At 25.4% G+C, this 26218-nt stretch overlaps 1 protein-coding gene across 2 annotated transcripts; it reads right to left on the reverse strand.

The window, feature by feature from the left end:
• Positions 1 to 438: 438 nt before the first annotated feature.
• LOC124805825 (MORN repeat-containing protein 1) lies at positions 439 to 25696 on the reverse strand. Of its 2 annotated transcripts, XM_065814920.1 has the most exons (13): positions 25542 to 25696; positions 20945 to 21016; positions 20623 to 20832; positions 15008 to 15098; positions 14837 to 14924; positions 12690 to 12786; positions 11952 to 12065; positions 4670 to 4775; positions 3746 to 3803; positions 3573 to 3630; positions 945 to 1110; positions 736 to 869; positions 440 to 658 (listed from the first exon to the last, which is right to left on the reverse strand). In XM_065814920.1, exons 1-13 carry the CDS (start codon positions 25645 to 25647, stop codon positions 540 to 542), a joined length of 1419 nt encoding a protein of 472 aa, XP_065670992.1. In that variant the 5' UTR covers positions 25648 to 25696; the 3' UTR covers positions 440 to 539. The 2 variants fall into 2 exon arrangements, with proteins under 2 accessions (XP_065670993.1, XP_065670992.1); XM_065814921.1 differs by lacking the exon at positions 11952 to 12065 and having other exon boundaries at positions 439 to 658.
• Positions 25697 to 26218: the final 522 nt, after the last annotated feature.

Raw genomic sequence — 26218 nt, forward strand, 5'->3', positions numbered from 1 at the left:
TTTATTCATTTTTAGAGAAAAGAATATAAAAAAACAAATAGCAATAACAACAACAAAAACTAAAGTTTTACAAAATTTCATAAATAAATTTTAAAAACAAATAGCACCTTTCTTCATATTATTGGCCATTACTATACTATAAACAGCTAGGGGATAATGAAATTAATTTTTTATTCATGAAAAACATGTTAAAACATTTATTAAGTTATTTATTTACTACTATTGTATATATATAATACATATAACATATTAAACAATTTTAATATAAATATATTTTACAGTTTAATAAACCATTTTTCAATTTTATTAAAATAAACAGTTTTCCCTTCAAATAAACCTTTTTTTATAAATATACTTAAATTTCAAACAAACATAAAAATATTGTTTTTAAATATAATTAAAAGTCATAAAAATATTAAATTTATAATATTTTACATATATACAAGTATATATATACTTAAATATTTCTGACTGTACTATGTAAACATCATTTTAACTTTTCAAAGAGAAGTGAACATATCAGAAGAAGAACATATCAGCTATTGTGATTTTTCAAGTACATTTGTAGGAAGAACTTTGATTCGAAAGTAGATTGTTTCCAAACGAATATCCAAGAATGGATTTTCTGTTACATCTTCAACAATTATTATGTAATCTCCTAAATTAAAATAATGAAAAAAAAATTTAACTGTCATATAGTTAGAAGACATTTAAATATTACTGAAGTTTACTTACCTGGTTTACAAAATTTTTTATTCAAAACTTCTTCTTTCTTTAACTCATTAAGAGCTTCTTTTTTTTTAGTATCATTACGCTTCTTTTCATGGAGATCAACCTTGTATGAAGGGGGAACACTTGCTTTACGGTTTCTAAATAGAAAATAAAAATGTCAAAGCTGACTAAAATATGTCATTTTGTTATGCAATGATGATGCAAATTTGTACCTATTAGTAGGCTGTGCTTCAACTTTATCTGGTGATAATGAAATAGAAGAACTTGCAGCAACAGCAACTGACAAAGGTGGCAGAAGTAACTTATTAAATGTGACTTTTCCATTGTTTGTTGCTTGGAGCTGAGGTGGCTTATTTTCAACTGTTTCAGCAATAGCAGCTATTTAATATATTCATATATATATATATATATATATATATATATATATATATATATATATATATATATATATATATATATATATATATATATATATATATATATATATACATACATACATACATAGATACATATATATATATATATATATATATATATATATATATATATATATATATATATATATATATATATATATATACACATACATATATATATACATATATATATATATATATACATTATGGAATAATGATATAAAATATATTAAAACGACATCTTATATTAATGAGTCTCAATGTCTGTTTCTTTTTAAAGAAATCATTCAATAATAATACTTATTTTTTATTTATTTGTTAAACCGAAAATTCCTTTTTTGCAAAGAAAAAATTTTTATTTTTTTTTTAAATTTTATTTCTTTAAAAATTTAATAATGACGTTTATTTTATATTAATTGTCCATTAATGCCAAACAGACTCGAAAATTGAGATGGAAATAAAAAATTGTTGGCCTATTAAGATAAGAGAGAAGTAAAAATTTGATGCATTTTCCACTGCATGGATGGCTGCTATGGACAAAGCAAGAAATAAGCATAGTTTTGATGCTTCTTTCTTTGAAAAAGCAATAATTTAAAAATATGCTCATCACTATTACTTTCCCTGAAGAGAGCATTACTACCCTCCAGCAGATAGAATAATTGGTAGAGTTCAGCAGGATATTAAAAAAGTGTCCTAGCGTGTAACTGTGTAAAAAATGTTTAAAAAAAGTTGCTTTTTGTCTGCTATATACTGTGTAGATAACACAATGCGCAAACTTTATGAGACACTTCTGCAAGATTCTAAAGTAGATAATTCACTGTCTGGTAAAGGTGATAGTTAACTTTTTGTCTTTAAAATTCAATAAAATGGAAAATAGGAGCAAACATTTTAATTTAAATGTTAATTTTAAACTTCAAAATTATGAAACAACAAGCATTTCTTCCCCTAAACCTAATTCTAATAACTTTGGATCTAAGTTTTCTACATCAGAAACATAAGAAAAACAACATTCTTCTTTGGAAACTTCACTTAACTCTTCACTTTTAAAGAATATGTAATTTTTATTCTCTTCATGCAAAAATATATGCTTTTTTGCTGATGATTTTGCATTAAAAAAACTTGCTTCACTGAGGTATTTAAAATAAAAGTAAACACATGTAAAAGTAAAAAATATTGAAACAAAAACTCAGTAATTATGCAATATTAAACTTTATGACATTTACGATGTAACCACTAATGAACTTGTGTATTTTATTAATTAAAGTAAGAAAACGTAGAATAGTAACAGATAAATACAGATCTGTTTGGTGCAATGTATTTAGTGACAAACAACAAAGATCCTGTTTAGAACTGCTACTCCACATAATATTTATCATTATGCTAGAAGCAATAACCCATTTTTTTAATCTAATGATACATAATTAAATCCAACCATAAGAAATCCAACCATCCATAGATATAGCCATAAGAAATCCATAGAACCTTTCAATATGATTTCAACACAGCTTTACTATTGGCTAAAGACATACCTAAATTTAATAATCAAATAAGCTATGAAATTTAATAATCCAGTAATAGCTAAATATACCTTAAAAAACATTGATACTGAAATTTAATTTGATGTTTTAGTCCATTATTCCTGAAATATTTTTTACTGAAGTAATAACTAAGTACAAAGAAAAGTATAATAAAATCTACTTTTCATAAACAAAAGTATATATAAAAAAAGGTAAAGTTTTTTTATAGTTATTTATTTATAAAATAATATATTTTAGTATTTATACACATAAATTTATCTAGTATGTAGATAAGATAAATTTATGTATATAAATTATTCTTACAAACAAGATAAATTTGTTTTATGATTAGTATATATTAGAAGGAAATATGAGATGCATGAAACCATAAAATTACAACAAAAACATTTAAGAGCCACTTTCAATTTGCATAATAATATGGCAGGAACATTTTGAAACCAATTTCAATTGCTATAATGTTAAACAATGAACTAATAAAGGGTTAATAAAAGAAAAAATGCCACATTTTGATGTGTTATAGCATATAAACCACTAAATACATTAGTTTAAATTTATTTACATTGATGAACTTATAAATGTACTCTAAATGTCTTAAAACTTTTTATCAACAAATAAAAAATATTTTGCTAATGTTAATGTTATGGTTAAAATGCATTTACCATTTTATTATACTAATAAAATAACTCACAATCCAGCTTTCAAAAAGATTTTTACACAAATAAAGTTTTAAGAAATTATGGTTACTTGGAAACTTTGAAAATTAGTTACTTTTTAAAAATGTTTTGAGAAAAAAATCAATTAAAAATTGTATTGCATCTAATATTTTAAAAACATTTTGTAAATAAATTCATTTAAACAGAAAAAAAATAAACAGAAAAACAAGTACTTGGTATTGTCTCCTTCTCATTCACTGGTATGAAATTATCTACCAAACATGTTTTAATCTAAAATTGTAAATAAAAAGACTAAAAACAGTAAAAACTAATAAAATAAAGTCTATATTATCATTCAAAAAAGTCAATAAAATTATTATTTTTTAATAAAAAAGCAATTATTTACAGGTGAAGTACTCCTAATAACTTCTGTAACTAATGGATAAGTTTCCAGCTCAATGTTTCTTTAAAAAAACAAAATTTAATCTTGCAACATTTAATAATGGAACAATATAAACTATATTTAACAAAATATTATTTATTGTTTAAATATAATACTTATCAGCATATGCCTTCCTGATGAAAAAACATTTATTTTAAATCTTGTATTATTATTATTATTATCAGACTGTTATTTATATAAATATACATTAACATTAAACAACATAAATGATTTCTTCCTAAAAAAAGAGGTAATGCAAAAATATACATATTCCTGGGCTAATAATACTTGCAGAACGGAGAACAGTAGATCTTGTTCAATTGTCTTGTTCAAAAGAAACCCAAAAAGACTTGTCTTAAGTAAAATAGAATCAGGAATTTTTTCACTATTTTTTGTTATATTACTTTTATTTGGTTTTTATTTTATTTTTTTATTTCTTCAAAAAAAGTATATTGAAAATTAATGTTTTTTTTTTAATTGCTTGTTTATAAGAACAAATCATCCAATTTTTATTTGTCAAAGTAAAAACAGAAAAACACACTGATTTAGGAGTAACAGTTATATATATTCTTATCTCTATCACTAAAAATGTTTTAATTTGTTTAATTCATCAACATGAATAATATGATATATGACAATCAACAATTATTTGAACTAAATCTATGTTAAAAATATTAGGAGCATAAAAATAGTACCTACAAAATATAAACGATAAAATAAAAAATCAAATTCTTTATAGAACAAAAATAAAACAATACTAAAATAAAGTAGTAGTAACACTATTAGTGAATCATTTAAGCAACATTTTTTACGAAATTTAAACATCTTAAAAATTTACTTTGATTGAAAAATTATTACAGATATTAATAAATTGTTTATTAATCTTACTCATTCCCTATTTTTGCTAAGATTCTTGTTGATTCTTTGGGAGCAGGGATATCAAGTTTATTAACTGCTAAAACGCCAGCACTCACTTTCAATAATCTTCCACATTCTACAATATTGTCAATAAATCTTGGCTATATTATATATTGGACAAAGAATGTTAAAGAATGTAAACTTGATAATAAACAATTATTATATAATAATGAAAAAATTTTGAAAATAATGTAGCTATGAAATTATTAATATTTACAGGCTTAAAATTATTAATATTTACAGGCTTAAAATTATTAATATTTACAGGCTTGAAAAATAATTAATGAAATAGTCAACTATAAATCTAACAAAGGTACACACCAAATATTAAACCCTAAATCATTACCTAATAGATTTTTAAGTTGCTTCTATACAAATGCCACATCTTTAAACCAAAGCAAATTTCTCGAACTTACAATAGCTGTTTATAACTATAAATATGATATCATTTTTATCACAGAGACCTGGTTTAACAATTTTTCAGCCCCATCTCTTCCAAACTATAATATTTTCAGAAAAGACTACTCATAAGCGTGGTGTTGCAATTCATTTTAACAGTAGTCTTACAGCAAGCGAAATCACAAATTTTAAAAGATTAGCTGGGTCATTCCATGCCAAATAGACCAAAATTTTAGGATTTCAACATGGACCCCCTCAGATTTTGATGAAACTTAGTGGGTTTGTTAATATCAATGAGAAAAGCAATTCCTGAAAATTTCAGCATAAAATCTTTTGTGGTTCATGAGATATGGTCATTTGAAATTTCTGATTTTTCCAAAAATAAAAACTTCAGTAGCAAAAACATGATTTGTTCATACTTTGAAGCTCTATATTTTAAAAACAAAATTTCATAAAACCTTCTAGTTTTTTCTATTGTATACAAGTTTAGACTTACTTTAATAAAACTTTGACATTGAATTCTTGAATGTCACATTTTTTCCATAATGGCTACCTAAAAAAACGAAAAAATTGTTTACAAGTATAAAAAGTTGGTTTTGATGAGTCAATATACAAGACCTGCAGTTTAAGAAGTGAAAATAAATATTTTTTTAGTTTCTATATATGGTAGGCTTCTAAATTTTTAGAAATTTACTGATAAGATACAATTCAGTAAAAAATTATAGACCTCTAAAAATGGCTGCGGCTAAAACTTAGGAAAATGTGCCTCCACTTCAAACCACAGGTAACCTAGGATCAACACTAGTTTTAATAAGATTTTTTTTTTCTTCTAATTTAGTAGACTTTATTACAGTGGTTTTAGAAAAAAAAATATGGGTATTCATGGAGAAGTTACAAAATCAGAACAATGAAAATTGCCCAAAATGCATTAAAAACAATAAAAATTAAGTTATTGTTGTACTTTAGTTTGGATTATATATTGTAATACAAAGTATGGATTATATATTGTAATACAAAGTATGTATGAATTTAAAAGTATTTCATAATCAGTACTAGAAATAAGTCTTTAGTTAAGCCTGAATAAAACTCAATTTTTAAATAGCCCCAGCTCTTTCCTGCCCCCTCCCCCTTCCCCATCCATTTACTTTTTAACATTCACATTTTTTCCCAGAAAAAATTTAGAAAAAGAAAAAAATTAGGGTATTAGATACTTAGAAAAAAATTGTAATTGAACACTTCTCCTTACATGGTGCGTCTGGTTTTATGTCTGATCTATGATGTGCCTTTATGCCCAAACACACCACCAAACATACACATATAAAAACTGAAATTTAGTTTTTAATGTTTTCATATAAAACTTATTAGTAGCCTATTAAGTAAAACTAAAAAGAAAGACCTTTAATCTAATTTACCTGATATTTAATATCATGACTATAAATTTTATAATATTTTTTCAATACATTCACGATTCCACCTTTCCTCATTAATTTGACTTTTTTGATTATCATTTTCAAATTTAGATCACAACTTATACCAAGTTATAAGAGTTATTTGACTTGTCAACATAGCTGATTATGTAATAAAGAGTATTATGGTTATTAAGAATATTATTAATGTAATAAACAATCAATATAAACAATGAATCTTTTAAATGAATTTAGCTAAAAAACCATGTTTAAATCAAATAATTCAAATTTATAATAATCTTGCGAAGCTGTTATTTAATTATGTTACTTATGCTTTTGTACGATAAAATAATTCAGTTTTTTCTTGAGCTGAAATGATTAATAAATGAAATGAAGATAATAATATAAAAGATAGATAAATATTGGAACACAGCAAGTATCTTCTTTATATGGCCAAGTAAAAGTGTTTAAGGATATAGACTGCTTTATGAACTTGATAAAAACATCTTGATTTTTTTTAGATATTTCCACAATATTGTCTAAAAATCATTTTGCATCATAAACACATGCTATATTAATTCCTGGTGAAAGAGAAGTGGAAATATATGCTGCATTTTAGGTACATTTACATTAGTATACATATTATCAAATGACACCCGCCTCATCTGTAAAGTTTATGCAATATAATATAATTGCATCATTTGAAATGTATTGAAAATATATTTTCCCTACACCAATCATATATTTTCTCAGGTGAATTGATTGGATCTGTAAGTGATTATAAACTGGCCTTAGCTACAAGTCTTTTGATAGAGCCTCCAACACCATGGCAAGCACTCTTTCCATGTGTTGTAGCAAAAAAACACCAATCTGCAGATACTTTATGATCTAGTTCATGGTGACATAAGTTAGATATGTTTTTATAATTTTTTGTATTGTGAACATGCACCATCACTAAAATAAATGCAATGGTTAAAGGCATTAACTCTTTTGTTTTCTTACTTCATAAATGAAACAATGAACTGAGTTTGTATTGTGTTGCAAATGATCTAAAATGTTACAAACATTTTTACATTTTATGTAAAATATGATTACTTGGTAATGATTAAATATGATTACTTGGTAATTGATTTTTGGCTATATAATGGTGGTCTCTTAATTGGTATATTTGTTGAAAAGCTTTTTCAATAAAGTCATACATAGGAAGAATGACTGGAACTATATCATGTCTATCAAACAAAGCAATAAGGTACTCTTTTAGTGTGTTGGTATTTGGGCAAATGTGCAGCATGCAGTCTATGGATTATATATTGTAATACATGCATGTATTACAATATATAATCCATACTTTGTATTACAATATATAATCCAAACTAAAGTACAACAATAACTTAATTTTTATTGTTTTTAATGCATTTTGGGCAATTTTCATTGTTCTGATTTTGTAACTTCTCCATGAATACCCATATTTTTTTTTCTAAAACCACTGTAATAAAGTCTACTAAATTAGAAGAAAAAAAAAATCTTATTAAAACTAGTGTTGATCTTAGGTTACCTGTGGTTTGAAGTGGAGGCACATTTTCCTAAGTTTTAGCCGCAGCCATTTTTAGAGGTCTATAATTTTTTACTGAATTGTATCTTATCAGTAAATTTCTAAAAATTTAGAAGCCTACCATATATAGAAACTAAAAAAATATTTATTTTCACTTCTTAAACTGCAGGTCTTGTATATTGACTCATCAAAACCAACTTTTTATACTTGTAAACAATTTTTTCGTTTTTTTAGGTAGCCATTATGGAAAAAATGTGACATTCAAGAATTCAATGTCAAAGTTTTATTAAAGTAAGTCTAAACTTGTATACAATAGAAAAAACTAGAAGGTTTTATGAAATTTTGTTTTTAAAATATAGAGCTTCAAAGTATGAACAAATCATGTTTTTGCTACTGAAGTTTTTATTTTTGGAAAAATCAGAAATTTCAAATGACCATATCTCATGAACCACAAAAGATTTTATGCTGAAATTTTCAGGAATTGCTTTTCTCATTGATATTAACAAACCCACTAAGTTTCATCAAAATCTGAGGGGGTCCATGTTGAAATCCTAAAATTTTGGTCTATTTGGCATGAAATGACCCAGCTGTAAAGCATCCAGAACAACTCACTTTGAATTACAAAACTTTTTTTATTGGTTGTATTTATTGCCAACTAACTAGAGGAATAAAAGCTTTTAATGAAATCGCAAACATCGTTTTATATGTCAAATTGTTTATTGGTGATTTCAACTTCCTGAACATAAAACTGTCAATACATATGTCAATACATAACTATGTCAATACATAATACATAACTATGTCAATACACAATACATAACTATGTCAATACATATGTCAATACATAACTGTCAAACATATAGTGTTCTATGGGTACAAAGTTTACCTTTTGGTAAACTTTGTTCCAATAATGTTTTGATTGTCTATAATTAAACAAAGTATTCCACTATGTCTATATTATTGAGCACATCTGCTTCTCTTTTTAAAGTTTTGTTCAATTATAAAGCTGTTTAAAAACACCTTGAGGCACTTGACTGTTATAAATCTACTGGAGAAGATAAACTAAGTCCATACATTCTTTAAGCATGCGCCAGTGCAATAGCATCTTTGCTTGCCATGATTTCCCTAATGTTAATGGAAAAGCATATATAATAAAAGCAATATTTGTTGCTAATGTAACTTTGTTCAAAAAAGACCCAGGACTGACCCAACAAAATATAGACCGATTTCAATTACTTCTTTATCACATAAAATAATGAAAAAAATGGTTGAAGATAAGGTTATGCATCACCTAATACCTAACGATCTTCTTTCATCATGTCAACATGGATTTGTCAGCAAAAAATCCTGCATTGTTGCCACAAATTTACTTGATTACTATGGATTTTTTAACCTATACTGCCTCACAAAAGTTACCTGTAGATACTCTATTTCTTGATTTTGCAAAAGCATTTAACAAAGTTTCTCACAAAAGGTTACTAAAAAAGCTTAAATCGTATGGGATTAATGGCAATGTATCACCCTCAATCGTATGGGATTCATGGCAACGTATCATCCTCAATCGTATGGGATTAATGGCAACGTATCATCCTCAAAAATGTCGCAATCAATTGGAAACAGGTTATTAGTGACGTTCCTGAGAACTCAGTTCTTGGTTAAACCCTATTTATAGTTTATATTAATGATTTACCAGAATACATTAGCAGTAAAAATAATTGCAAAATGTATGCAGATGACACAAAGATCCTCAGTGTAGTTAACACTTTTAAAAGCAAGTTTCGTCTGGAAGCTGATAGTGATAAAATTGTCAATGGGGTCCAAATATGGCTCATGCAACTTAACATCAAAAAATGTAAAGTTATGCATATCAACTAATCCAGATCTGTTCCTCGCATCTATTTCATCAATGATAACAACTCCAACAAAGAGTCAAAAGAATCCAGTTAGATACAACAATAATGGAATAAGACCTTGGTGTTCACCTCTTTGATGATCTAAAGTATAATAATCAAGCATTCACTGCTGCTGCTAAGGCTAATAAAATCTTAGGTATGTTAAAGCACACCATCGTTAGCAAAGATATTAGTATGGAAGAACCTCCGAACAACTTATGTATGTCCACATCTAGAATATGCTGGAACAGCCTGGTGCCCTTATCTAAAATAAGACTACTAAATTTGAAAAAAAACCCTCATGAATTAAAGCACCTTGATTCCAAGACAAGTTGTGCTAATCTTGGACTAACTTCTCTAAACTTTAATCTTGGACTAACTTCTCTAAGTGACAGAAGAAAACATGGTGACCTTATCCAAAAATTCAAAATTGAAAACAAAACTAATTTAATCAACTGAAATACTGACCCAAAATTAATCCCTCGCATCTATGATCATTGCAAACGCTTTTATCATGAAATTAATAGCAATTGCATAGTTCAATTTAACTTTTTCAATAATTGGGTTGCAGATACTTGGAATGCTTTGCCAGATAATGTTGTCATTGCATTTATTATTGACAGTTTCAAAAAAAAACTAGACCAGCAACTATCATAGTAACCACAGTGCCACTATTGCAGCTATACAATGATGAGTTTATGATTCATTCTGTTCTGTTTAACTTTAATTGTGTGTGTATATATGTGTACACCGCAATTGTAATATTATATGTGTATATATATATATATATATATATATATATATATATATATATATATATATATATATATATATATATATATATATATATATATACACATATATATAATATTGACTGAAAGGTTAAACTCTTTCTTACTAAACATGTCTACCTCTTATTATTTTACAAAATGATAAGTACAAAAATGAATTATTTAATTAAACATATCAAGTTTGAATTAAGTTGCAGTTTTAGGAATGTGCTTTGATATTACTGCTTTGATATTACAAGAACTTGGCAGCTTTTGGAGAATGCTTCGAATCAATATCTTCTATGGTGGCACAACATCAGATATATTAATTTTCTCTTGTCTGTTGCATTCACTGTATGTTGTGGACTATTCAGTGGGATAAAGCCATCTTCATTAAGCACTTCCAAAAAATTGGAAGTGCTTAATGAAGATGAAAATTATTATAAAAAATTCTTGATAGTTTTCTTGCAGAAGCATGTGCAAGAAAATTATCAAGAATTTTTGCAGTCGGGTTGAAAATTGGGGCCAGATGGTAATCAAGACACTGTACACATTTAAGATTGAGCTGTTATACAAACATAATAAAATCATTCTTCAGCTGACAGGTCATGAAATGCATTTTAACAGATTTGATTAACTTAAACAGCGTATTCAATCATAAGATTGCTTAGAAAATGATGGCTTCATGTTCCTGGTAAGGAATTTTAACGTGTAATGAACTTATCTTTATTATAATTTTTTTTATACACAGTCTGCAGTTATTATTATTAAATTGAGTTGAACCAAAAATCACTTTTTTATGTTTTCATTTTTATGCAGAGTTTTGTCAACTTTCAGGGTCTCTGAGGAACCACTAAAATATTCCTATCAATCAAAAATAAATGTTCTGGTGCAATAAATCACCAAAAAGAAATTTTTTAGATGGTGGCCATATTTTAAAGGTAATCTTAAAGCCAAACATTTTAAAGGTATTCTTTTTCTGTGACACCCTAATTTAAAGGTAATCTTTTCTGTGACACCCTAATTTTCTGTGACACCCTAATTTAAATGAAATTTTATAGAAAAAATAAAATTTAAAACTACATAAGATACAGAGCTATGAAAAATTCAAAAAAAAATTTCATAATTCATTATTTTAATAACTTTAGATTCAATAGTCAATTAATAATAATAATCAATTATTTTAATAATTCTTCAATAATTATTAACTTTAATTATGACTACAACAATTACCATTTGTAACTGCTTGTTGGTCAGTTAAACATGTGATACTAAGAGAAAATGGACTAGAGTCTTGAAAAATTGTCAATGGCTCATCTTCATCAAATAACATCTTGCAAGGCTCCACTGTTTAAATATAAAATTAAGATTCATCAAAACATTTTTCTTTTGTAAGTCAAATTCAACTTAAATAAATAGTTAATAGCTGTAAATTAAAATTTAATAGTAATACAGGTCATAATATGCATTGCTAATACCATATTACAGTATTTTTAACACATATATAATATGATATTTACATTATTATGTAAAGTACATGTTAACTATTATAAATAAAAAAATAAAAAAACAACCTAATATATATTTTTAAACTTCATTTTTAAATGGGTTTATTTTAGGCGACATTGACCTAAATTATCTGTTAATATTAAAATAATGCAAGATTTTGTTTTCCATAATCATAAAACTTAATACTTCTTCATGATTAGTCTTAACAATTTAAACCCTTACAAGATAATGGGTAATAGAATTATGAAATATTTAAAAAATATGTATTTTTTCACTATTTAATATAAAAAACCATTAAGTTATAAATTGGTGTATTTATCATAAAAGTCTTTTAATCTTTTCAATCCAGCCTATATTAAAATTAAAATAATTTTAATATAGGCTATTCTTTTTGCTTGAATTAAAAACTATTATCCAAAATTATTATTATTATTTTTTTATATATTTTAAAACTTGTCATACGTAATGGTCTTCCATTTATCCATAATCCATTGTAATAAATCCCTGAAGAGTGAGTCATAATTCCTTCCCCATGAAATTGATTGCAACGCCATTGACCCTGAAAAATTAAAGAAATAAAATTGATAATATATAAATTATACAACTTAACTGTGTACACAAACAGACACAATACATGTTCAACCCCCCATATAGCAAAAATGTTTCCACTAACATAGTAAAAGTGTTTTTAAAATTGGTCGATAAGCATTTCCCGCCCTCTAATAAATTACATAAAATTTTTAATCGAAATACAATTAAAGTTATCTCCAGTTGCACAAAAAATATGGAAAGAATTATAAAAAGGGCACAATAATGCTTTGTTAAACAAAAAATAAATCCTAAATGAAAAAACTACAGAAAATTGTAATTGTAAACAAAAAAACAATTGTCCAATGAATGGAAGTTGTTCATCAAAAAATGTTGTATATAAATGTGTTGTTTCCTCCAAGAATGTATGCATACTATGCCTACAAGAAAAATTTGAAATAATTACACATGCAAATCAAGAATGCTTATTAAACAAAAAATTGGAATTAATTTCTAAGTGTAGGCACAAAAATAAGTTTCTCCTAAATAACTATAAAAATAAATAAGTTCAAATTATATTTACATTAAATACCCTTTTTAAAAAAACATTTTAAAAAAACATTTTAAAAAAAGCATAAGTAATCATTTCTAAAGAATTCTTTTTATAATAGTGTCAGCAAATTCCACAAATGTGTGAAAATTTACAGTAGTTAAGACATTTGCGACTTCCTGTAATTTAATTTTTGGTATAAATTGAAGTTTTATTAATTTGATCATTCATTTCTGATGAGTCTTTGTTGATAAAACACAGTATAAAATAAAAAAATAAAAATTTAAGTGATTTTCTACTAATATATAATTGCTCTGTTCTTTTAAGAACATTTAGCACTCTATTTTGTAGAATGCATTTTAAAGTTGTTTAAATATATATATATATATATCTAAACAACTTTAATTTAATTGCAAAGTGTGATTCTTTCTGATGAGCCTACTGATGGCGAAACAAATTGTTGAAGAAAATTAGATAAATATTTTTACTAATTTATATATATATATATATATATATATATATATATATATATATATATATATATATATATATATATATATATATATATATATAAATATATATATATACATATATATATACGGTATATATATGCGGTAGTGGTGTAGTGGTAGAGCGCTCGCTTCATAAGCGAGAGGTTCCGAGTTCGATCCCCACCACGTCCCTGGTAGTACCGCGCTCAACTTGTTTCTCCGCGCAGCGGCCTTGTTCGTCAAGGTTCGTGTTTCGGAGTTATAGAGTTGAGAGAGGGTTATAACCACAATTAAGTAGCCTCCTCATCTGTAGTGGCCTTCTAGGCCTTGGGGAGGTGAAATAACAAAAAAAAAAAAAAAAAAAAATATATACACATTACTATGTATTTAGTCTCACAAAAGGTATGATTTAATAATTTTATTGATAAAAAATAGAGTCTTTCTTATAACATTGTTTCCAAATAGTTTTCACTAATATTTTAAGTGAAGTTAGGGTTGTCCACAAATTATGTCTATGGATATAAAGGAGGAGGTGTTAGCAATTTTAAGACAGTTTGTTTCAAGGGGAGTGATATTTGATTTTGTAATTTTTTTTAACCTACAAAAACCTTTTTTGTGATTTTTTTAAACCTACAAAAACCTTTCTTTTGATTAATAGTCCCTAATCAAACAAAAACCTTTGATTGATGTATGTAAACTCAACTGGGCTACTCCAATTTAACTTAAATTGGAATTAACTTTTTAAATTCACTTGGATTTCAGATGATTAATGTAAGCTCTGCTGCATTTACGGCTTTATCAGTTGTGACAAAGTCATGAGAGAATAGTTAGTGGCGCCCATGACACTACACTAATTATTACTAATGAAGTTATTTAGATTAAATTTTTAATAAAATTAATAAGTTTTGGTTGTTAACTGTCCGTTATGTTAAGTGTTATTGAATATATAATACAAACATATATATATATATATATATATATATATATATATATATATATATATATATATTTTGAAATTTAAATATAATATTGATACAGACTTCATACAAACTACCATCTTGATACTGATATATGCCATGCCCATGCCGCATACCATTTACCCATTCACCAATAAACTCTTCTCCATTGCTATTTATGAAAGAATAACATATTTTATGTAAGTAATGTAGTAACTAATTGCTGAAAAAGATATCTAAAATTTAATAAACAACTTGAACATCAGCCTTCCTTCTCCATGAGGTTTATTGAAATGAAATGCTCCACTATAAACACTTCCATCTGCGTGCCTGAGTTTACCATTGCCTGTAATATTATTGCAATATTAATACTAAATTGTATATTAACACGCAACTCACAACAATACATTTTATAAAACATCATTACATAAATTGTCTCTTCCATTCTTTAGCAGAGGTAAATCAAAAGATATAAAAAATAAATTTTAATAGAATCTTAAAAAAAGTTATATAAAAATATCTCTCAAAAAATTAATATAAAAAAGCTATGAATAAATTAATTTTATTATTCACTTTTAAAAACAATAATTTTTATTTTGCGAAGATTACTCACAATAGACAGGACTTCAATATACAAACATGATATAAATGTATATAGTGTGAAATAGTTTTGTGTTAAATGTAGTATAACATACAATATATACAATGAAAAACTGAAATTGATATTTGTTTCATTGACTCACACAACAGTTTTTCAAAAAACATTCAAAACTTCTCATTTCATTACTCTGAGTAAACATAAAAAAACTGAAAAAAAAAAATTTCTTCAGTTATTAGATTAATAACTGCTACATCTACATTTTCTTTTTTTTCTTTTTGCACTTCTCAACACTTAAACAGCTGTCATTACTTTTCCTTAAACAAAAACATCATAGTCCGCCATCAAAATGTCTCTGTAACTAATGTAATTAGGAACAAGACTAATGTAATTAGGAACAGGTTGCTGTAACTAATCAATTGAACTTTTAACGCAGAGAAGTAATTGCCACCTTTGTCCGTCGCTCTCTTCTTAAATCCTGCTTTCGGAAAGCAGTTAAAATTAGTGGTGACTATTACAAGACTTGTTACTTAACTACAAAACATTTTTATAGTTTCTGCAAGAATGAAACTGCATGTAAAGAGATTAGGAGATTTCATGTTTTCTTAAGATGTTTTATTAAGAGATTTTTTGACAATTATTATTTTCATGTTTTATTAAGAGATTTTTTGTTTTTGAAAATTATATAATAAATCTGTTTTAATTTAGTAATGCTAACATCCTGTTGTGTTCTCTGACCCAATCTCCTAACTGTTTGAAGTCCATTTAAATTTGATAAATATTCCAGACACAGAATGTTAAGGCCTTTAAAAGTTACATACAACATATTTTTTTTCTTAATCCTCTACAAGAGGATTATGAATACTTTCATCTTTGAATCATTGTAAGACTTTTTACCTAATAACCTGATATTGTTTGTTGTATATGAAATTGTTGTTCTAACTGTAATATTAGGTATACCAGTGAAACCAGCAGACACTAAGAGCATATATATAAATATATATGCTCTCAACATATGTAGTTGTGTATGCTTTATTTTATAAAACCTGATTAGCAAAAATGTACTGAGGTAAAAATTTTACAAAAGTACAAATGTACAATAATAGAGGTAAAAAATCCACCTTTAAAGCAATACTTGAAAAAATGATTGTGTGTGCCCAATCATTTTTTAGTAGAGAAGTTTATTTTAGTAGAGAAAATGTTTTAGAATAATAGGAAAAATTACATTTATAACTAGACTTTAATAAGGCCTAACTATTTTTAACAATGCTCAGCAAAAAAATCAGAACAGGTAAATTGGTTTGTAGTGTTTATTTTTGCACTATTAGATAATTTAAAAAACAAAAGTATTTTGATTGAAATGCTTTGATAAAAATCATAAGAATAATAAAAATGCTAAAACTACATAAAAGATAGACCATTAATGACTGTAAACGTGGACCGATGTGTCGAAGTTTTAAATCTTTGGTTTCAAGAGAAGATTTTCTGAAAAAAAAAATCATTGAATGTATGGTGTGTATTATCAACTGTAAAACACGGTGGATGTAGTAGTGTTAAGGTGTGGGGCTGCTTTGGTTAGAATGCCACTGGTGAAATTGTAAAAACAAAGGGAATAATAACAAAAGTAGTTTTATTTGGACAATTAAAAAGTCATGCTATTCCTTTGGAAAGTTGGATTAATGGGAAACCATTTATTTTTTCAGAAGAATATGACTTAAATCTTAAATCCAAAACATTTTCTTCAGAAAATTGTATAAGTTCTTTGACTGAGTTCGAGAATGATCAAATATAGAATAAAATGATTTAGCCTCCCCAATCAAAAGCTCTCTTCTATTGGATTTTTATGTGATTAATTAAATGTAATGTCAAAAGCTAATGCCAAATGATGCATAAGATGTGGAAAAAACTTATTATTTAGTAGCATAAAATTGACTTCGACAAATTGGATAAGTCATTAAGTAGAATGCCAAGAATATATATGGCGGTTATTGTCGCTAAGGGTGATTAATAGGCAAGTAAATTATAAACTAATCTAACTTTATATTAAATTTTTTGTGTTAACCAAATAAATAGGAAGATAACATAATTCTGGTAGATATTGTTTTAGTTTTTCTCTCAATAGTTAATTAAACTTTGATATGTTATATCAAAAAATATGACTATTCGAATAATTATCGACGGTAGTGTATTAGGCATCTTTTTGAAACCACAATTCATAATGATTTATACTTTATCTATGTTAACAAAAGTCTATGCAAATATCTAACGTGTAAACTTCAAGTTCTTTAAATTATTAAAAAATTTATAGATTTACTTATACTTTCAAATTTCATTGCGGCAATATCTCTTTAATTTTGATTTAAAGCATTTATATGCCGTTTTATAAAGTTTAATATTTCATTTGTTTATTAAACAGTGTTAAAAGATGATATAGCATGCCAAAGTGGTTGAAGTGCTTTGCATGGGTTCAAATCCTTTTGCTTACACACTTAATTTTTTTTTAAATCTTTTTCAATTTTCTAGAATACAAAGAAAAACATTTTTAAAGGCCTATAGATAATATATGGATTACATATATAAAAATATTATTTACTATAAAAAAATAAAAATCGAGAACTTTTTAAAAAGCTTTTAAAAATTTCTAAAAACATTAAAAAGCTTTTAAAAATTTCTAAAAACATGTAAACACTGTTGGAAATTTGTTGCACATATGTCATAATAGAGATACTTATGTTATTAATGTGCTTAGATAATTAGTTAGGCCAACACGTTTATAGAATAAAGATTTTACATGCAAAACTTTAATTGTCTTTAAAATTAACAGGGCAAGAGTCCTATTAAGTACTGGATCGTCTGAAAAAAACTAATAGAAACTTATTTAAAAAAATACTAATAAGGTCTTGTCCTCTTTTTTTTTTATTGTTTTTTATAGAAGTTTACAATAACGAGTTATAAAGTATTGAACATTAATCCTTAACTCAAAACAAAGATTTTTATATTTTACTCTTTTTTAAAATTTATTGAAAAAAGTGAAATTATTAAAATGGTCGGTGTGGAATAGACTTACCATGACCAGTATTACTATTGTTGGTAATTTTTAGCACATTTCAAGGGAGTATTCTAAATATTATTGAGACAAGTACTAATATCCAATCTGTTGATAAATAGCAATTTGCGCAACGGCTACCAAAGTATTTATAGTTTTTAAAATTAACTATAATAGAAAATTTTTTTTTTCATAGCTTTAAAAAGAAAACAATATAGTTTTCTATATGTATGGACAGCTAGTATTTAAATAATACAAATATTACATAAATACTCAGATCTTTTTAATTAAAATAAATAAATTTGTTACAAATATAATTGGAAAAATCTTATTTAAACCTGTACTGTACTTATTTGTCACACATATGATTTTTTCTGATTCTTATGATATAAACACATAAACAATACTCAGGATTGTAAATAATACAGTTGACTCTTGATATCTTAAACTGTCAGGGGACCAGGAAAAAAGTTTGAGATATAGAGGGAATTTCAACTAAAACGAGTGCGCAAGGGACCAGAAATAAAGTTGAAGATACACAAAAGTTCGAGATATCAAGTGGTTGATATATCAAGAGTCAACTGTATAAGCAATTACTTTTAGTTCATGATCTCATTACTAAATCACCTGTACAATTGTATTTTTAAAATTTTAATTATTTTTTTTTTGTCTTTGGTGTAACTTAAATCAAATAATCAAATAAAATCAAAAAATTTTAGTAGAACTCAAGAAACATAACAATGATGGTTTACAATTAAACATAAACATGTATAAAAAACTTTATAAAAAAACATATGAAAGCTGGAAGATAAAATATATAAGGATTAGGAGTCCTTTAAAAAATTATAACAATAACAAATAAGTCAAGTGAAGATGTTATATATAAGAAATTCCTCCACTATAATCAAGCCTTTTTGATTATAGTGGCCTTCTTGGTCTTAGAAATATAAATGAAAATAAAATAAAGAAAAATAAAAGTTTCGCTATTTTTAACAAAAACTTGTTTCAGATTTTCATTATTGCTTTTAAAGAAATACTAGTATACTATAATTACAACCTAATTTTTCATAATTTAACATTATACCTATTTTACCATATATTTTAATTATATTAAACAACTCGGTGATATTTTTTATGTAACTAAAGTTGGTCAAAATGCTAAACAAATTAATTGATAACTTCAACTCCAAATCTTGAAATAAATTATATAGAAAGAAATCACAAATACTAATTTGCATAAAATTAGGTTTTTGATTTGAATATCTAAAGCTCTTGAAACTTCATTGCAAGAAAGCTTCATAAGGAGAGAGAGGAGAATGATTTCTTGAATATACTTATCTACACATTTTTTTAAATTAATGTATTTTAAATTTAATGTATACTATTTTGCAAATTCAATTAATAATATGATTTTATATCATTTACAATATATAAAATTTATTATCATTTTATAAACACGATATATATAAAAATGAACAACAGCAACTTTATATATAAATTAATTTATATATAAAGATGATATTGCAATATTTAAACTCTTTCACATCACGCCATATATGCGAAGTGATGCAATGGGAAAACTGCATACATTTTAAAATAACAATTTTTATATAATTGTAGACATTTTTCTGTAAACCAGCTTGCTATGTTTTATAAGTTACATCAAAATTAATCAACAGAATTTAAATTTGCTGGATGGAATCCGATTGAAATTGCATGCATTAAACAATAAATATATTAATAAGCTTCTAAGAAGTGTTTCTATTGGGGAGAAGCGATTTGTTCCTTGGGTTCAGTTAGCTCACTCAGATTTAAATCTTTTATATTAAAAAATTGTCATTTTCTTGTTATTTTAGCATACTCAATTACCACAGATGTAAACCAATATTAAAGATTTGATAAAGTTGGTGTTTATCTAAAATAGACTTCTTACATGGCCAACTCTATGCTGCAAGTTCAATAACAAGATCATTTATTTTCTCTTTAAAATTGATGACCATTTAAGGTAACTAAGGTAACATTTAACAAATATTACACAAGAAACTATGTGTTTACAAAGATAAATACATAGCTGTATTATTTAGTAAAAAAAATAAAATAATAACACTATAATTTAAATATGATAAGACAGATAAGAGTTAAATTGTCAACAATTTTCATGTTGGAAATGTTTTTTAATTTTGAATTAAATGATAAAAATGTAAAAATCTACAAAAAATGGAAAACCTTCTTTTTTATTTTCCAACCATGTTCCCTCGTACATATCACCATTTCCATATTTCATGACACCCTCACCATTTATTTCTCCAAAATCAAATAATCCAACAAAAAGATTTTTAGAATGAGCCCAATATCGTTCTCCACGTCCATGGATTTCTCCATTTAGAAAACATCCTTTATAATAGCTACCATCTCTCATAACAAAAGTTCCGCAACCTAATTTTTAGACAAACTCATTACTAAACACATTATACAAACAACACATTATCAAATATATAAAGAGATTTTTAACAAAAATTACTGTAGAATTTGTCTTATTAACTTTTACCTTGTTTAACCCCCTGAAACCAGTCACCTTCATACTTGAAAAATGAATTCATATAGCTGTAAACACCAATTCCTAATAAAAAAGTTTTAGTACAATAAGATTTTATAAATAAAACAATGATAAACTAAAACAGGTTTCAGTGTTCTAGCTAGTTGGTAAAAATTAAATATTGATGAAAGTTAGTGAAAATTATATAAGGGAGATTAGGGTAATATGAACACCTTAAGCGAAAACTTGAATATTTTCAAAAATAATTATGCCGACTCATGATCCACTTTGACACCCGAAATTTTTCCTTAAAAACACAGAGGTTTTAAAAAAGTAGCAAAAGTGCTCACATCACCCAGACCACTTGATACTTTGAGCACTTTAAATTAGCTCAAAAAAATAACATTATTTGAGTAAAAAAATACCAACCTAACAATTAGAACTAATGTTTGAAGTATAATAATTTGTTATTAAGAAAACTTATCATTAAAAGATCAAATTTTAAACCACTTTTTGTTGAAACAATACTACTACAATACTAACTCAAACCTTCGAACGATAAAAATTCAAATTTTTTGAATTTAAATTACAGAAAAATATTTAGTATTGATAAAATATTAAAATTTTCTACTATGTTTTATTTTTATTCAAAAAATAATTCAAACCTCTGCTATTTTAACACTTTAAACTAGGTAATTTTAATAAAAAACACTGGGTAATTTGAACATGCTCATATTACACAAAAATGGCATCCTTAAATAAAGTCAAAACTAAATATTTCTATGCATTGTCTTTCAAACAAAAATGGATTGGATTTTTAGCTAACATAAGTTGAATTAATTTTATTATTTTAAAATTAATTTTATTATTTTAAAATTAATTTTATTATTTTAAAATTAATTTTATTATTTTAAAATTAATTTTATTATTTTAAAATTAATTTCATTATTTTAGCACCAAAATTTCACACAGATCTATAGATGCTTGATAATATTTCACACAGATTTATTCATGCTTGATAATATTAGTCGATTCAAAAAACAAAAAAGCAACTATAACTTCACTGCTTACATCAAAGAAATCTTTAAGTGTGCTCATATTACTTAATCTTATTTTAGCAATTTTATTTAGCATATAAACTTGTTGAATGAAAACAAAGAAGGTAATGAGAGAAGAATAATGAGAGAACAAATTACATTAGGATATAGGAGAATTATTTTATAAACAAAGCAATTTAGACAGTTGTCCAGACAAAAATAAAGAATGATAGAAGAGCAATACTAATTAAATTAATTTAAAGACAAATTTAAAATACACAAAGCACATAAATGAAATATAGAATAAAGGCTTAAAATACACAAAGCGCATAAACAAGATATAGAATATAGGCTGTTTATGTGCTTTATGTATATCTGAGTTCGCACTTATGATCAGTCTTTCTAAGCAATCTAAAAGTGATGACTTTTTGTTAAGACTAAAGTATAGGGTTGTGTTATCAGCAAATAATGCCATTTTAGTTGTATTATCAAGAAAACCATTAGAATAGTAGAGAAACAAGCAGGACCATGGTTGGAGCATTGTGGTACCCCAGAAGTTATGGAAACAAAAGTCCATCATGGATAAAACTTATCTAGATGTACTGTATGAAAAAAGCCTATAGAGATGACCAGTACGACAGACCTTAATAAACACATTTATTTTGTCAAGCGCAATAGTTTTTACTTCACTGCTTTTATCTAATGCATGATAACTTTTCTGTTATAATGGTTAAAAAGTCACTAGGTTTTTTTACAAAATAAGAACAATCAGAAAAACACACTTTTTTTTCCTTTTTTTTCACATGCTTAAAACACACTTTTTTTTTGACCAAGTTTACCATTATAGTTATTGTAATCGTATTTTTTAATAAACAACTTAATGTCTAGTGGAAAAATATGGCTGAAAATTAATACTATTTTCTTTTTAAGGGTTATGAACTCAAAAATTTGTAGTAAAAATAATGCAATTTAAATTTTTTTATAGCTATTTGTTAATTTTGAAATCAAGTCAAGTTTTCTGTTATCATGGGTTGTGCTTTCACTATCTTCAGAAGTTGCCCAAGTCTCATAGATTAAATTTTTTTTCAAATGAAATAGGAAATCATAGGGTACCTTAATAAAAAAGTTTTGGTCACTTGAAGCATAATAAAGATATGTCATTTTAAAATGTAAACATAAAATTCTTTTTTTTAGCTCACATCCATTATTGAACATTTTATAGCTTTACTTTTTGTGTGAACAATTTAAATTCTAGTTGAGGAATATGACAGTAAATTTACCATTATAACTGAGGAACATGACTCTAAATGATTATTAACTATTGTTAAAACCTAAATACCAATGTATTGACTTAAATTGAGGAAAATGACTATAACCTGGCCATTTTTATTGTAAACTAAAAGGTCTTATAAAAGTTTAGCTCACAGAAAGAAAGAAAAAAACTATTATTCTGCATAACTTGGATATTTATTCTTAATATTTTTGAAAGTATATTTGGAAATATAATTAACCTTAAAATACATCAAAAATATTATACATTTATTTACTAATTACAATGAATTAACCAATATGTCTAATAATTAAGTATTATTTCAGAACATTACGCAAATTTAAAGGCTGAAAAAAAAAAGAGGACTCCACTGCTTTTGAGATGTGTTTCTGATGTCCAGAAAATTTGACAGTGTTTTAACAAGAAAAATTACATTCATTTGTGCCAAGTATCATCCTGCAATGACCAGCAGTATGACTAACTTGGATAGAGTGGATACTTTACCACATCATCATTCTCTTTATCATTTTTAGAAACCATACTAAGCCAGTAAAATTAAGTATATTTGCATAATAGGTTTTGCCACATTACAACATAGTTAATCTTTTTAATTTCATATTGTTATTAAATGAGAAAGTCAGGTGTTAGAGCAAAAACATCATCATCAGATACCCTTTTATTTTATATAATAGAAGAAGAAAGAATAAATTGCTAGAAACTTTTACTAAGTTACTATAAAACAAAGAATAGTATTAAAGAAAAAAAAAACGGTTGACAGAAAACATAAAAAAGTTAAGGTTGCATGAATCAGAAAAACATGAAAATGGGAGTCAGTTCTAAAGCATTAAAGTGTGGGTAAAAATACTAGATACTTTTTAAAAGTTTTTAGACTATGAAAGGATAGATACAGTAAAATGAAAGCACTTTGCTGAATGGCAAGTCAAGAAAAAATCAGTTTTGGTTGATAGAACTAGAAATGATAGCTTGTTTGAGTAGCAATCATTTGTAGAAAAGAGAAAGAGATACACTTTACAACACTGGGAGAGATAAGCTTGGCAGATAAAGCAGGTCAAAAAACATTTACAATCCGTTTTTGGATCTTGTCTAAAAGACAAATCATTAGCAATATTAAAACAATCAGCCCAAGTATGACAAGAGTATTCTATACAGGGATAATTAATAGATTTGTAGAGGTGGGATTAGGATTAAGTAAGATAATAGCAAGCACAATAAACAGAAGCAACCTTAGTAACTGCTAAGTTTGCAATGGAATGTAAATGTGGTTTTCATGAGAGGTAAGTAGTGAATGTTACTCCAAGAAGACATAACGAAGAGGATGCAATGAGAGTATTGCCATTCAATAATAAAGAAATATTGACAATATTGTGAAAGATATTTTCAGAAATTAAGTTAATAATAAACAAAATTGATAGATTAAAATAAACTTCAAAAGAAATTCTAACACTACTTTAAAAATGAACAAAAACAACTTGAAAACAACAACTTTAGTATGATTTTGTGCACCTCAAATGGCTGAAGGATTTTTTTACTACAAATAGAATAAAACAAACAATTTTTTTTAAAATGGCTGAAGGCCAGGTTTATACATTTTTACAAGATAAAAATGAGATAACTTGACCATAGCATTTTGCGTGTTTTGAAATATTAAAGGGATTCCAAACCTCCAAGACATGTTGTGTTCAAATTAAAGAGAATGTTAAAAAAAATATATTTAGGCCCAATTTTTTTGATTAAAACAAAAGAATAAATGCATACCAAGAATATTATTGTAGGCCAAATAATCTTCATAATATATATAATTGCATTTTATTCCTATGAGTTTTAGCACATGACATTATTGATTTTTGTGTTTGTTTAAAAAATCGATTTTTTTTTTCAATCAGCAATCATCTTTAAAATAAATTTTGTGTAATGTACAAGGACAAAACTTGAAAAAAAAGAAATCAACAAGTTATCAGACCAAGTGAAAACCTTAATCAACAAGTTATCAGACCAAGTGAAAAGGTGCTGGTGTTAGGTAACTATTTTAAGCACTGCTATTTATTTAAATGTGATTTTTCGTAAAAAATTCAGACAATTATAAAAATTAAATATGGAGTGGATAACTTAAAATTTTTTTATTACATACAACCAAATTGTTATCAATTTTCTTAATAATAAGGTCTTCGTCATTAAATGCACTTATTTATAAGCAAATATGTAACTTATTATTAGAAATGTTTTTGAATTTATATACTTAGCATTTTTTATATATTTCTATATTATATAAATCTTAACTAACCATGTCGCATACCCTTCTTTGTTTGACCATAAAAGCCCTCTCGATTAACATTAACCTGATTGCAATTCTCTCCATTTTGCTTCAAGAGACTATAATAACTTTCCATAGAAACTTTTTTAATAACGCATCTTTTAAAATAACTTAATTTTTTGAATTAATACAATATACATAAAATTTAAATATATATATATATATATATATATATATATATATATATATATATATATATATATATATATATATATATATATAATTTAAATATATATATATATATATATATATATATATATATATATATATATATATATCTATATATATATATATATATATATATATATATATATATATATATATATATATATATATATATATATATATATATATATATATATATATATATATATATATATATATATATATATATATATATATATATATATATATATATGTATATATATATATATATATATATATATATATATATATATATATATATATATATATATATATATATATAACATTATAATATATTAGTGATTTCTTCGGCTAACCGGATTGTCGTTTAACCGGATATCATATATTCGGATATCAAATTTTCGAATATCAAATATCTATATTCGAATAATAAAAACCGACTTTTTTGACTTTTAACTTTTTAGTTTATAAAAACACTTTTT

The sequence above is a fragment of the Hydra vulgaris genome, chromosome 13 (assembly GCF_038396675.1).
Source record: "Hydra vulgaris chromosome 13, alternate assembly HydraT2T_AEP".
In the NCBI taxonomy this organism is placed as follows: domain Eukaryota; kingdom Metazoa; phylum Cnidaria; class Hydrozoa; order Anthoathecata; family Hydridae; genus Hydra; species Hydra vulgaris.

Bases quoted from the DNA above. Each gene is read 5' to 3' on its own strand.
- LOC124805825 (XM_065814920.1), bottom strand. From the start codon at position 25,647: ATGGAAAGTTATTATAGTCTCTTGAAGCAAAATGGAGAGAATTGCAAT. The intron at 15,099-20,622 runs GTTTTCCATTTT...ATAATATTACAG, and splicing joins GTTGGAAAATAAAAAAGAAG to GCAATGGTAAACTCAGGCAC. The intron at 14,925-15,007 runs GTTGTTTATTAA...TTTCATAAATAG, and splicing joins GAAGGAAGGCTGATGTTCAA to CAATGGAGAAGAGTTTATTG.